The sequence below is a fragment of the Sander lucioperca genome, chromosome 5 (assembly GCF_008315115.2).
Source record: "Sander lucioperca isolate FBNREF2018 chromosome 5, SLUC_FBN_1.2, whole genome shotgun sequence".
In the NCBI taxonomy this organism is placed as follows: Eukaryota; Metazoa; Chordata; class Actinopteri; order Perciformes; family Percidae; genus Sander; species Sander lucioperca.
In genome coordinates this window covers 6,572,037-6,584,836 of record NC_050177.1, presented here as the reverse complement: position 1 = coordinate 6,584,836, position 12,800 = coordinate 6,572,037, and the positions used below count along the sequence as shown (strand labels likewise).

At 39.3% G+C, this 12,800-nt stretch overlaps 1 protein-coding gene across 2 annotated transcripts in view; it reads right to left on the bottom strand.

Moving 5' to 3' along the window:
* Nucleotides 1–12,800, bottom strand: part of igsf11 (immunoglobulin superfamily member 11) — a 99,541-nt gene that overhangs the window by 66,810 nt on the left and 19,931 nt on the right. For both annotated transcript variants that reach the window (XM_031294953.2, XM_031294954.2), the window contains exon 2: nucleotides 1,968–1,997. In XM_031294953.2, coding sequence (XP_031150813.1) covers nucleotides 1,968–1,997 — 30 coding nt within the window. The remainder of the gene's footprint in view (nucleotides 1–1,967; nucleotides 1,998–12,800) is intronic.

Sequence of the window (12,800 nt, the reverse complement as noted above, 5' to 3'; positions counted from 1 at the left end):
AAAAAGGGATACACACGTAGATTTGTTAGTTAATATTTACCCCACTGTAGGGTGTAAGTAATACCACTTACTGAAACTGAGCCAATTGAAAGAACTAGTTATACATGACAATACATGATCCTTTAGGTTAAATGGAATATGATCATCATATCTGATCTGTTATGTGATTGAAATGCTGTTTAATAATCATTTAAGCTGGTAAGATTTAAATTACATTTCACTTAGGCTATTAAACACAATAACCCTCAAACTACATAAACATGCCAATAACATTAAACTAAATGACTTGATATCGCCAGTTATGTAGTGAGGGTAAGGTATAATTTAGGTAGGCTTAATGTATTATTTTTCTTTCTAAAACTGTTATTTTAGGATGTTATTTTACAGCTCATGATGCTGAATTGACTTCATGTTTACATAGTTGATTTCTTTTGATTGGATGGTGCTACAGATGTTTCCTAGCAACTGATTTACATGGTACTATAGCCAAGACATTCCTTAACTTTGAATGGGGCAACTCAATTTAGTTAATCACATGTTTGAAACTAGCTGCAGTTACTATGAACTTAGGAAGGTCTTAACACACTAATATTTCACAAATCGCTGATGAAAGCCTATCCTGAGGAGCAGTTGTGCTCCATACATTCCTAGGGGGATGGATTTTTAGGACTTTCAAATTAGAAACCAGAGGGTATAGTTTGTGTTCATGAAGCCCAGATTAGGATTTGACAGACTTGTGGAGAGTGGTTGCTGTGGGGGTTTATATGTGTGGACAGAGAGAGGGCTAAAGAGAGAAACACTGAGGAGTTGAGTATATAGTGTAGTCAGTGCAAGTGTTTAGTACCAGTATATATGTATGTGGAAGTAAAATATTCAATTTTGGCCTAGGTGGCTTCTCGTAGTAGAGTGTGTAGAGACATCCAGAGATTTAAAACAGCAAATATTAAAAGGAGGAGGAGGAGGAAGAGGAAGAAATCATGGAAAAGTGGATGGGAGGAAAAAGGAAGAGAATTGAAAAAGAAAGAGCAGTCAGATTGGGATTGAGTGGAGGAAGGAGAGGGAAGGTGATGGAGATTGAGAGCCTGAATGGAAGAGGAAGAGTCATCATAATTACAAGTTGCAGCTGCAAGGGATCACCGTAAAATATAGAAAAAGCAAGAAGAGGAAATGCAATAGGAAATAAACTAGAGAGATACTGAGCACTAAAACATAGTAGAGGAGACAGCAGATGGTGGGGATTATTCTGGACTAAAATACTCTGGGATCTACAGAGGGAAGGCCGCAGACATAAACCGTTACAGACTCCATCTGCCAGAAATAGATCAAAAAGGGCTAGGTCCACCATCGGCATAATGATCAACTGCTGCCTAGATGGCAAAACCCAAAACGGCTATAACTGTCATCCTAAACAACAGACTAAATACTTTGTCAAATCTAAGGACAGATAAAATGATGATGTTCTATTATTCTTGTGGTTTTAGTCAAATCAGTTGGGAGAGACATATTGTTGAGTCATTAGCTAAACACACTACATGTAAAAATACACACACACACACACACACACCATGGGTCCTTTTAGGACACTTATATCAATAACAAAAATGTAGCTAAGCAAAGCAGTCGAGACATATAATATGGGACATTAACACATAGTTGCATTCTTTATTTTGCATCAGGTGCATGTGTGCTGGAGTATTTCAGTATGTGTTTGTGTGTGATTATGACTGATACCATAACACACCCCTAATCCACATGTTATGTTCACCATGATTAGGATAACAGGCTGCGCTAACAATCTGTGTGTGCATGTGCACAGTGAAACCGACTGGTCCACAAATCTGCCCAGTAATGCCTCTGTATCTATCCACACACAACCTGAACACACATAATTGCAGATATCTAATGCCTGCCAATCAAATCATCCCGTAGAGAAAAAGCTAAAAGTAAATTAAAGACTTTGTTTTTACCTTTCCCCGTGTGTAGATCAAACCTTGACCCTGCAAAAAAAGAAGAAACATAATTACTGTTCTGAGCGTACATAAGCGAGGCTGAGCAGATCGTACAGTGTGCTGCTGCACTGATGAAGCAATTCAAACAAAGATCAACAACATTAGTTTCTCTCTGTAGGCAGTCAGAACCCACAACATGCTCGGTTCCTGTCTGCAGCTTTTCTCAATACCTCTCTATAATTGCCTATTGAGCTGTGTCACTCAAGACTTCATGTTCTTGCAAAAGCAAGTCATTGTTGCACAAGATACATTCTAGTCTCAACATTAGTGTTTGCATGGCAAACATATTGACTTTACTGTGTGTTTGAAAGAGAGTGTGTGTGTGCGTGCATGTTCATGTGCATGTGTTATTGACTAATTATCTACCCTGACAGGGGACAGTTAATTAAATCCTTCCCTGGAACTAAGCATAAAGTAATTATTGTGCATGTTTGCATATCCACCAAAATATTCAACATCCACATGTGCTAAATACATCACATGTGCACACACACACATACTGTATGCACTTCTGTAACAGAGACAGATGCACAAAAAAGCATTTCTATTACATGCCTGCACACACACTCAGATACACCAGTACTCGGATTGCAAACCGGCAATACATTTTTGCATCATCACCTTGTCTTGTGAGCATTTATACAAAAACATCGGACATCTTTCTGTCACCATCTGCTCCTTCAAAATAGCAAATGTGCCCAAACTAAGCATCTCTCTCTGCCAGGCAAAATGAACTCAGATGGCAGCTGGATGTGCCACCATTGACTTGCATCTGACAGGCCGTCATTATTATCTTTACTGCTATCATCATTACAATTGGCAGCAATCAACCTATTTGACTTCTGATTGTATGACAGCAAACAATGCTCCTAATAGTTCACTGGTACAGTATTAAAGAATACAGTCTATTACAGACATTATTGCAAGGGCACAGCAGATACATTGTTACAGTGCAAAATGTGATTAATTATTTCAGCTCCATGCTAAGAGGTTTGGTAATGCTCACTGGCCACACAGGACAAAACAGGAAATACTTTTTAGATATTTGCATAAGTTGTTTGCATCTTCATTTTGACACATAATAAATAATGGATTAACTGGGAATTTGAATGAATGTTTTATACGCCTCCCAGTGCCAAACTGTGCCCACCAACGCTGCCAGTAGTAAAATCCCCAAAAGAAAAAAAAATCCCAATTCCCCGAAGCACTCTACACTCAATTACTGGTTTCCAGTCGTAAGCCGATGAACTGGAACCAACCAGCTCATGTCTGCTGGATCTAGACCTGTTGTCTAGTTGGTTTTACATGTGCAAACAGATGCTTGCTACATATGCTGCCTGATAACAGGATATGCTCAGTGGGATGGTCCAGCACAGGCTCCAGATTGATTGGTAACATTTTGATAAGCTACAGTGTGTGTTTGAGATGCTTTACCTTCCCTGAAAGTGCTTTGAATGCTATCATCAGTGATCAAAGCTTTTTGCTCTTTGGGTTTGGATGGAACCCCTTGACATGTCTTCTCCTGGGAAACATTAATTTAGCTGTGTATTTATCTTTTTATGTTCCTAAATAACACTACTTTCTCAAGACTACAGACTTACTTTAGCCAGATCGCTGATTTATACGACCAGGAAATAAAGTAATTCTTAATATACTTTTCAATTTCAAACAATCAATCTTATTTATTTCATGGAAAACCCTGCTTCATTGTTGTGCACTGTAGATCCATTTACAGAATTGTGAAAAGAGGAGACACTGGCAGTGGCAGTTACGATCTGTCCTGTGCTGAACACCTTTGACTCTCTCAGGCTGAATAGACTGGCCACCCAGGCTACAGGAGCCCTGGAAACAAAAGGAGCTGCTGTGGCATACAAATAAGCTTTACAATCTGCTTCTGACATGAACACACACACACACACACACACACACACACACACACACACACACACACACACATATAAACACACTTAACATGCCAATGCTGTCCATGTGCAAGTTTATATCAGGGGCTTTCATCCAAACAAATGTGTACAAAATATATTGAATCACAGAATCAAATCAAATTTAGCCATAAATACCCCTGTGTATTTGTCCTTATGGTACCTATTTGACATAAGTAATGCCTCAGCATTGCTGTTTTGTGATAGCAATGCAAATAACCTTTTGTAGAGAGCTGGTTGCTTATAATATTGAAAATATTATAGAAACTGGTCATGCACTCACTCCTATTACACCCCGTTTATCTGTGACAAGATCAAATTCAACAGCAGCAGGCCAAAAAATGTCTTGTGCTTGATAAGGTAAACCCATGTTTGCTGATTTGATTCCAAGTCAACGAAAGGTTTCCAACGATTAATTTAGTGGTAAAAAGAAGAAGAAGAAAAACAAGCACACAGTAATAATTGTCCATATTTTAAGCATGAGCTTGCTGTGCGGGCAGAGGTGTGAGGCTGACGCTTCGCCTGGTCCTTTTCAGCTGCTGATGCTCACAGGCCCATCAGCAGCAGGCCTTCACACTACATACGGCTAGTGTTCTGGAGATGGAGAGGAGCGTTGTTAAGCAGCGGTGCCTGACCACCCTCATTCAGATAGGTCTGCCAGATGGAGCAAAGGCTCATGGGAAGCAGGGAGGGTGTGCAGACATTACAGAAAAAGCATGTGCTGTTATTTGTTAACAGTTGACCTGCCTTAAATGAGGTTGGAACAGCAGTATAGTACTGAATCATTGATGGTTGGATATGCCTCATACCAGGAATATAACAATGATCACTGACTATTGATGCAAGAAGGGCTTCTTAATGAATGACAAGTAATATTTGATGGAGTGACTGGCTCCAAAAACCAAAGAGCTAAAGTAAACATTTTACATGTGAGCAACAAGCTATAGGCCAGTATTTCCCTGCCAATTAAGCTCCATCTTTCCATCCCTCTAAAACGGTGCAATTAGTCACTGTGAGTCTACGCTGAGCAGGTTGAATTTAATCTCAACCTCTGAGGCACTTTACGGAGAATTTCAAACCATTACCCAAGCTCAACAATTGTCAGTCGCTGCCAAGCACCTTCAAGGGAATGTCAGTTTCCATGGAGACCAAGCCACCCCAGCTGAAGCCCCCGTCTCTCACCCATTGACGGGCACATATCACTAACCTCTGTAATTGTCTCTCGTGTACTGTCTCGGCTTTTCTTACTCTGCCTAACATCACTGTTTGTGTTAATCTATGCGTCTTTGTTCTCAGTTCAAACATCTGCCTCCGTGTTAGTAATTGCTCATTTACAGCTTCGTGGGAACACTTGGAAAGATGTATACATTTTAAAGAAAGTTGGGGAGTAAAAAAAATAAGTCAGGGGAATTAATGCTCAGAGTTGATAGCAGATGGAACCCATCTTAAGAAATAAAAAGTAGTTTTGCCAGTGGTTGTACTTGGCTGTTTAAAGTTCTGTAATCAAAATGTAACTATTAACAATGAATTGAATGAATATGTGTATGTGAAAGGCGTCACTCGTAGTACAACAGATTTTTGCTTCTTTCAGCTCATGGTTTCTATTTTTCGGCCGGAACTATTGGTTTGTTGTACTCTCGCCGATACCTGCAGATATTTTTCTCAGTAGAAAATGGAGACCAAAACAGAGTTAAACAAGAGTGAATATTGTTCACACATTAAAGACACAACTCCAAATGAATGATAACATTTCTCCGTAACTGCTGGATATGTAAATAAGCAACTGTATCAACTTACATGGTGAAAATATGCCCTTATTCACAGCTTGCTGCTGCTGAGCAGGGGTTAATTTGGGCCAGAGAACACCAAATTGCACCCTGATGAAGCTTAGCTCCGTCTCCTTCAGTATTACAGCGTTGCCAACTCTCATAAATTCAAGCAAAAATTAAAAATTGCCACTGGCAGTGTATTTGGGTATAGGCCTATATATTTGGGTTGTTGTATTATTGTCATTTGGGACTTTAAGGTGAATTCATTTAAAAGGGTTTGGCTTTTTACCAAAACATACATTCAATTATATATACGTTAAAATGTCATTGCTTCTTTCTAGTGGTATCTGGCCATTTAGATAGTTAGATTACATTTGAGATATTTGTCTATTAAATTGTACCAATACAATGGAGGTGAATGGAATTTAGTTTGTGCTACATCATTAAAAAAGTGACATTAAGAATATGTAGCATCTCTCTCCAGAAACAATGCCATTGTTACTCCGGACAATTCACAGAACATCAAGAGTTTTCATTTGAACTACTTTCTACTGAAGAAATCGTCCCTCATTGGGCAAGGGCTCCCCCTCCTCAAAAATGTCAATATAACCCCTGCTGCTGCCTCTCAGTGGCTAAAAAATAAAATAAATAAAGTAAATACAGGTTTAAATGTGTCTGACACAAATTTTTGCTCCCATCTAAACACATCACTTCTCCAGGAATCTGCTGTAATAATATAAAATAAAATATAAAAAAATAACGGGAATGCCTAGCACATGTTTAAACAAAAGCAGTCATCTTCGCACACATTGTGATCAAGGTTGAAAAACTGCAGCTTAGTAGCAGCAACAAAGGAGATAACATTTACTGTAGTTAGAAGCTGAGAAGAAATATGTCCACAAAGGTCTTCTATGTTATGCCTGATCTTAAATCACATCATTATCCTTAAAACATATCTATTTCTAATTTTCCTCCTTATTTTTATCTCCTAGCTTATCTCCCTCCATAGCATAAGGATATGTATTAACCCAGCTCTTTATTCTTCTTCTAAGAGCACTGTCACAGAAACGACCTAAGTGCAGACAATAGAAGTAGAGTGACAGAGTTCAGAGATTTATTGAAATGCTGGAGGTACGTAAGCTTACGGACTAATGAGGCAGGCAAGGGTCGAAACCTGGAAGGCAAAGGGTCAGGCAGGAAATCCAAAGTACAAAAATAGCATGCAGAGGTGTAAAACAGGCAGTTAACAGGTCACCTGTCTAAGACAACAGACTTACAGAGAACAGGTATGGACTGGTATATATAGAGCGTTTCTCAATCTGTGTTCTTCTATTGACTTGTGTTCTTGTGTCCCTGTGAAACGTCATCTTGTGTTGCCAAAGTACTGTCCCAATAAACAAGTTCGCATTTCACCAAGAACAGTTAAGATTCCTGGAAATGTTCTTGACACGCCCATTTTACCGAGGATGCATTGGTTGGTAACTTGTATGAACTTCGCAGCACCCGTATCCCAACATTCATTTCGGCATTCAATGATGGTCGGGTTTCCGGTACATAGACAGACCAAAAACGGAACAATTTTGACAATTTTCGCCATCTTATTCATCACTAAATTCACTTCTGAGAACGTTTTAGGCGAGAAATGAATGGTTTAGATTTCGAATATAGGCAGTCTTGCGTAAATCTTTGCCGAATTGACAATTTGCTTCAAAGTTTTCGGAGTTGAGGAGCTCCATAAAGTGACGCGGCCGCAAGCTTGCGCCTGCCGGGGCCGCTAGCTCGTCGCTCGGACGCGTCACGCTCAGAGACCCCGCTGTAAGCCGGAGGTCTTTTAGACCGGTCCCGTAAATAAGAGGCTTTTATTTTGCCGTTGACTGATCGTTTGTTTAAATATCACAACACATGTCCATCATAAGATTAACGGGAACCTGTGGTTAACTGTCTTTTCGGAGTTAAACTCCACAAGCACACACACACACACACACACACACACACACACCGCAGCTTCACACACACACACACACACACACACACACACACACACACACACAGACATACACAGCGCAGCAGGCAGAGGCGGGGGAGAAATACCCGTTTCGGGAGACTTGTTTAAATTATGCAATAGGCTATACATTAGATTTAGTATTTAGTTCATATTTTTTTGGTGTATTTGTTTTCTGATTTATTAGAAGTTGAGCTTCAGTCTGTATGATAAATGAACAGTTGTACATAAAGTGGTAACATGCTATGACATGTTATGTAGACTAAAGGGGAGACACCAACCTTTATAATTTTAATTGCTAATTTCCATCTGTTGTCCCTGGGCATATAAAGTGCACTACAATAATATAGAAATGATAATTCCACATAACACTAATAGGAACACATAGGACACACCAGTGCATATGCCTACTTATATTTTAATTTAAACTGACTTAAACTTATACTCTAATAATAGTAGGGATTGCATTCCACTCTTTTGAATAAGTAAGGGGTGTTTGAGCTAAACCATAAACAATAAAATTAAAGCTCAATTAGTTTTATTTTTCAATATTATTGCAATAGTTGTAGCATTATGAGGTTTTCTTGTCCGAAGCTATTATAATAGCTTGTCCGGAGCTATTATAACCACTAATACAAAGTGGTTATATTGTTGTGGTTTTTATTGCTAACTGTTATTTTGGAGCATTGCAGGTAGCCTCTGTGCTGGGGGTGTTGAGCAATAACAGGAAGAACGCATCGTCTCAAACTGTTAACAGCGTTTTCTGTGCTTTTGAACTTGCGGGTTCATTCTTCCAAGAACAACCAGCAAGAACGTTCTCCCCAAGAACACAAGTCCGTTCTTTGCATTCTTGAGATTGAGAAACACCCATAGTGAGTAGCTGATGAGGGAATAAGATGCAGGTGAGGGGGTGGGCGGGGCCAGACAACTGCAGACCTAATGAGGGAAGTGGGAAATCCTCCTCTGCCGTGATGAAACTACAATGTACTACAAAGATGGGCTAGCACATCTTAAGCATGGTTCACATGGGACGATTGTTGTAGGGGAAATTGTAGGGCGATTTTCCAATCCTGAGAGACCCCACACACGGCGATAAAAAATCACGGGTCTAACAGTTTTAGTAGTACAGTGTGTGGTGCGCAGCACATGGCAAAATCAACACATCACACACAAACCGATTTGACTCCAGAGCATTCTCAGGTCAGACGGGAAATCTCGCAAAATCCCTCGAGATCAAACGTGACTTCAGAGTAAACAATCATGGCAGACGAAGAGGATGCAGTGGCGATAGTTTGTAGTTTGTTTTTAACCGAAAAAAAACGTTATCAAAAGAAAAGGCGATGGTCAAAGAAGTGGAGACAACGCGAGCATGGACTATACTTGCTATACTTATCTCCGACGTCCACCGGACTTTCTGGTGCGCCATGCCGCCGGCTGTTTTGATTTTGTTTCCCGGTGCTTTCCTTGCCGCCTCGTCACCTCGCTTTCTGATTGGCTACACGCCACAGTCCACAGGCTGCATGCTCGTTTGTCCCCGGGGGACACCACACACGAGGAGAAATCGGGCCAAAAAGATCCAACATGTTGGATATCCCCGATTTGAGATCGGAGCGGTCCCAACGTCCTTCCGAGCAGACGAGAGCAGTCTTAACACACCACACACGGCAGGAATATCTGATCAGATTATTTTACGATAATCGGAGCATCCTTAAGATTGTCGGAAGGGGTGAATCGGGGCTAAAATTGGCCTAATTATCCTGCCGTGTGAACCAGGCTTTAGATATTTATTGTGTTGTGTTATGTAGGCTATATAAACATGGACAATTCTTTGAAAAATATTACAATACATCATTACCTAGGTTGTAATTAAAATGAAAAAGGAATATAAGCTACCAGTCACAAAAGTGAAACTAAAACTTACATTGAGAATGGTTGCTCACACTCACACTCGGTCCTGTCCACTCATATTTATCGACATGAATCCCAATTAGTATGGTTGTATGAAAACAATTCTTAGATTTTAGCAAAATAGGCAAATCTTTTGTTTCATGAACAGCCAATGGTGTGTCGCTTTAATTGGAATTGTGGGACGGCATTATCTCCTTTTCTTTCGTAAAGGATGGTGCAGTGTACCCCATGCTAAGGAGATAAGAAAAAACCTTTCCTTAGTATTTAGAGAATTGGACCTGCTCTTATCATAGCTGCCACTTAGATACTTCCGGCTCATTTCACATAGGAACCATCCTAAGCAAAAAACACAATTTGGCCGCAGCCACAGACTGTGACAAGCACACTGATGCCAACACACCAAATCACTCTGTTCTGCTGTTAGTTTTGCCTGCATTCCTGAGGACACTATTTGAGCAGTGAAAACAAGAGTTTGAAGATTTTAAATGCATAAGTGCTGTAAGAAGTGAAATATCTTTAAATTATCATGGTGAATCAAACTGTATGTCCTAAATTGGTGTAAAGGTGAAGATTTACTCTTGATAATCTAAATAATGATATCCTATTAGAAGAATAATTTATATACAGTCAGAAGTATCTTTTTTGTTTTGTTTTTCTAGTCTCCCTTACTCTTAGCGAGGACAACAAGTAAAGTAAGAGAACTGCACCAGTGGACACTAAAGAAATGCAGCTTCAAGGAAAACAAAAATGTGTCTCCCAGAGGCAAACCTACGCTCGGCTCTCCTGCTTATGTGTTCAGCCAGAAGATGATCACCAGGTAAGTGAGCAGCAATGATGGAGTTAACATGCCCAAACAAACTCCCTCAGGAGGTGGAGCATTCCTTAAAAAACATGCAAACTGCATCTTTCAAAACACATCCTTGGCATACATTTACACATGATTTCATGACCCACGGTGTTCACACCTGATTCTCTTCCCTCTTGAGTCTTAATCAAGTTGTTTGTTTCAGAAAGACTTTATTTGTTTGTTTTATCTTTGATTGTGTAGGTGTGAATGCCTCTGAGTGAGCATGTGGGCCCACTCATGTGGGTGTATCAAGCATCAAAATGCACACACTGTCCTTGAGAGTGCTCCAAAGTAATTTAAAAACAAGTAACAAAAACCTCTCATGACTTCATCACATTGATCATTTTACATCGTCAGCTCTATTTGTTATTGGGAATGCAGGTCATTACAATGCAGACTGCATTGGAGAGGGTGTTTAAACATGTTTTCTTTTATGGAGAATGATTTGTTTGATTCACGTTCCAGCTTGCTGGCCTCCTGGGCCCTAACCTACATTACAGCACAAAGACTATTAATCATTGATGATCAGACCTTTTAATATTGCGCATAATGTATAATGTAAATGTATCTGCACGTGAATAAAACAAATGAAGAGTTCTGTTCCGAAGCACTGGATATCCATTTTGTGGTACAAATTATTACCTGAGGAGTATGTGGCCTGTCCTAGTTGTTGTTGTTTTTGTCAACTAGATTTATTTACAGTACTGTAATTTGTCTCAATGCGGTGTGATTTGGACATTTTCAATGTATGGTGGTAGGTGAATAATTATAAATCTTTAAATGACACAAAAAAAGAAAAGCCTCCACATGCGCATACACAATCTAGTAATATGGCATTATTTCTGACACAGGCATCAAAGAAGCATTTTAAATATGAGAGATGGTATGTTCAAATATCTCATTTAAAAAATAATGAGCCACCTTAGAACTCAAAAGCCCTTACAAATCTCACATCTAAGGAAAATGCAGATTAATCATATCATCCAGACGTTCTTTATCACTGAGGAGAGAAACGTCTCAAGAGGTCAATTAACCCAGTGTGTGAACTAAGAAATCTTGGCGCAGGCGTCCAATAAGCCAAGATGACACACTCAGAGATAAAGCACACATGCACACCAACAGGCCGAGATAATAAAGACAATGACACTCTTGCCAATATGGCTCAACTTGCACTCACACACACTTCTGTTTCTCTCTTTACTTGCATACACTCACACGTACATATTACCAAGCAGACTGCTGTCATTTAATCACAAGTCATGTTTTAATTGGAAAAAGTGTGAAGGAAATAAGAGCAGTTAGAGCTGCTCAGTCTGGCACAGATATGTTAAGACTGCTGGAGCCAACTTAGTAGATTCACATATGCTTTTATTAAAAGGTCATTTTACACTGAATTTGTAAGTGGAGGTAGCCAGATTATTTTTATATTATCTCTCAATCAGGCATCCATCACAAACCAAAATAAGGTGTATGCAAAGTAGGTGTAATTTCCCATGGACTGAAATAAATCAAGCTAAATTTACAGGACAGAAAACACTTGAGTGTACTGCGAAATTGACTCTTTTAGAAATGACCCCCACATTGGTCTGGAAAATGTTTTTTTCCTTCTGTGTATTGGAGAATATACAAGGCTGACCAAAACAATGTGCCCAGTATGTGCTCAAATTAAAGGAATAGTTTAACATTTTGGGAAATATGCTAATATGTTTACTTGCCAAAAGGAAGAAAGGTAACAAAATCTGTACTTATAAAGCTCACTAATTTACAAGTTATATGTAATCTGTACAAAAACCGAGGCATAAAAAGGACATGGTGGTTTTATAGGCAATGATATATCTGACTATTTCATGGCCTGGCACAGTTGTTTTCAAGAGTCTTGTCATCACTGTGAGGTTTCCAGGCCTAAGCCCTGTTTGGTGAGATGTATGCTTTAACATTAAAGCATAATACTTTTAAAAGTATTTTTCAGTTTCACGAGAGAGAGGACTTCAAGGATGAGGACTACTTGGTTTGTCAAATGTACATCTGGTTAACTTCCCACCTCCAATAAAGAGCAGCGCACAGACACTTCCCTAACCTTTTCTTCAGGAAATATGTGGTTCTCAGCAAGAAAGGCATGAAGCGTATTTCCAAAATTGTCAAACTATTTCTTAATTAAAAAAAATGTAATTAAAATTAAATAAAATGACGTGATTTGGAAGCAGTAAGATTACCCATTATTCATTTTTGAGATGTTTTTTTCTGTTGATCTTATCTGCTTCGCCTATATTGGCCTGGTCTCCCCTTTCAAAAAGATTCTAGATCTCAATTGAGCTTTGGATAGGA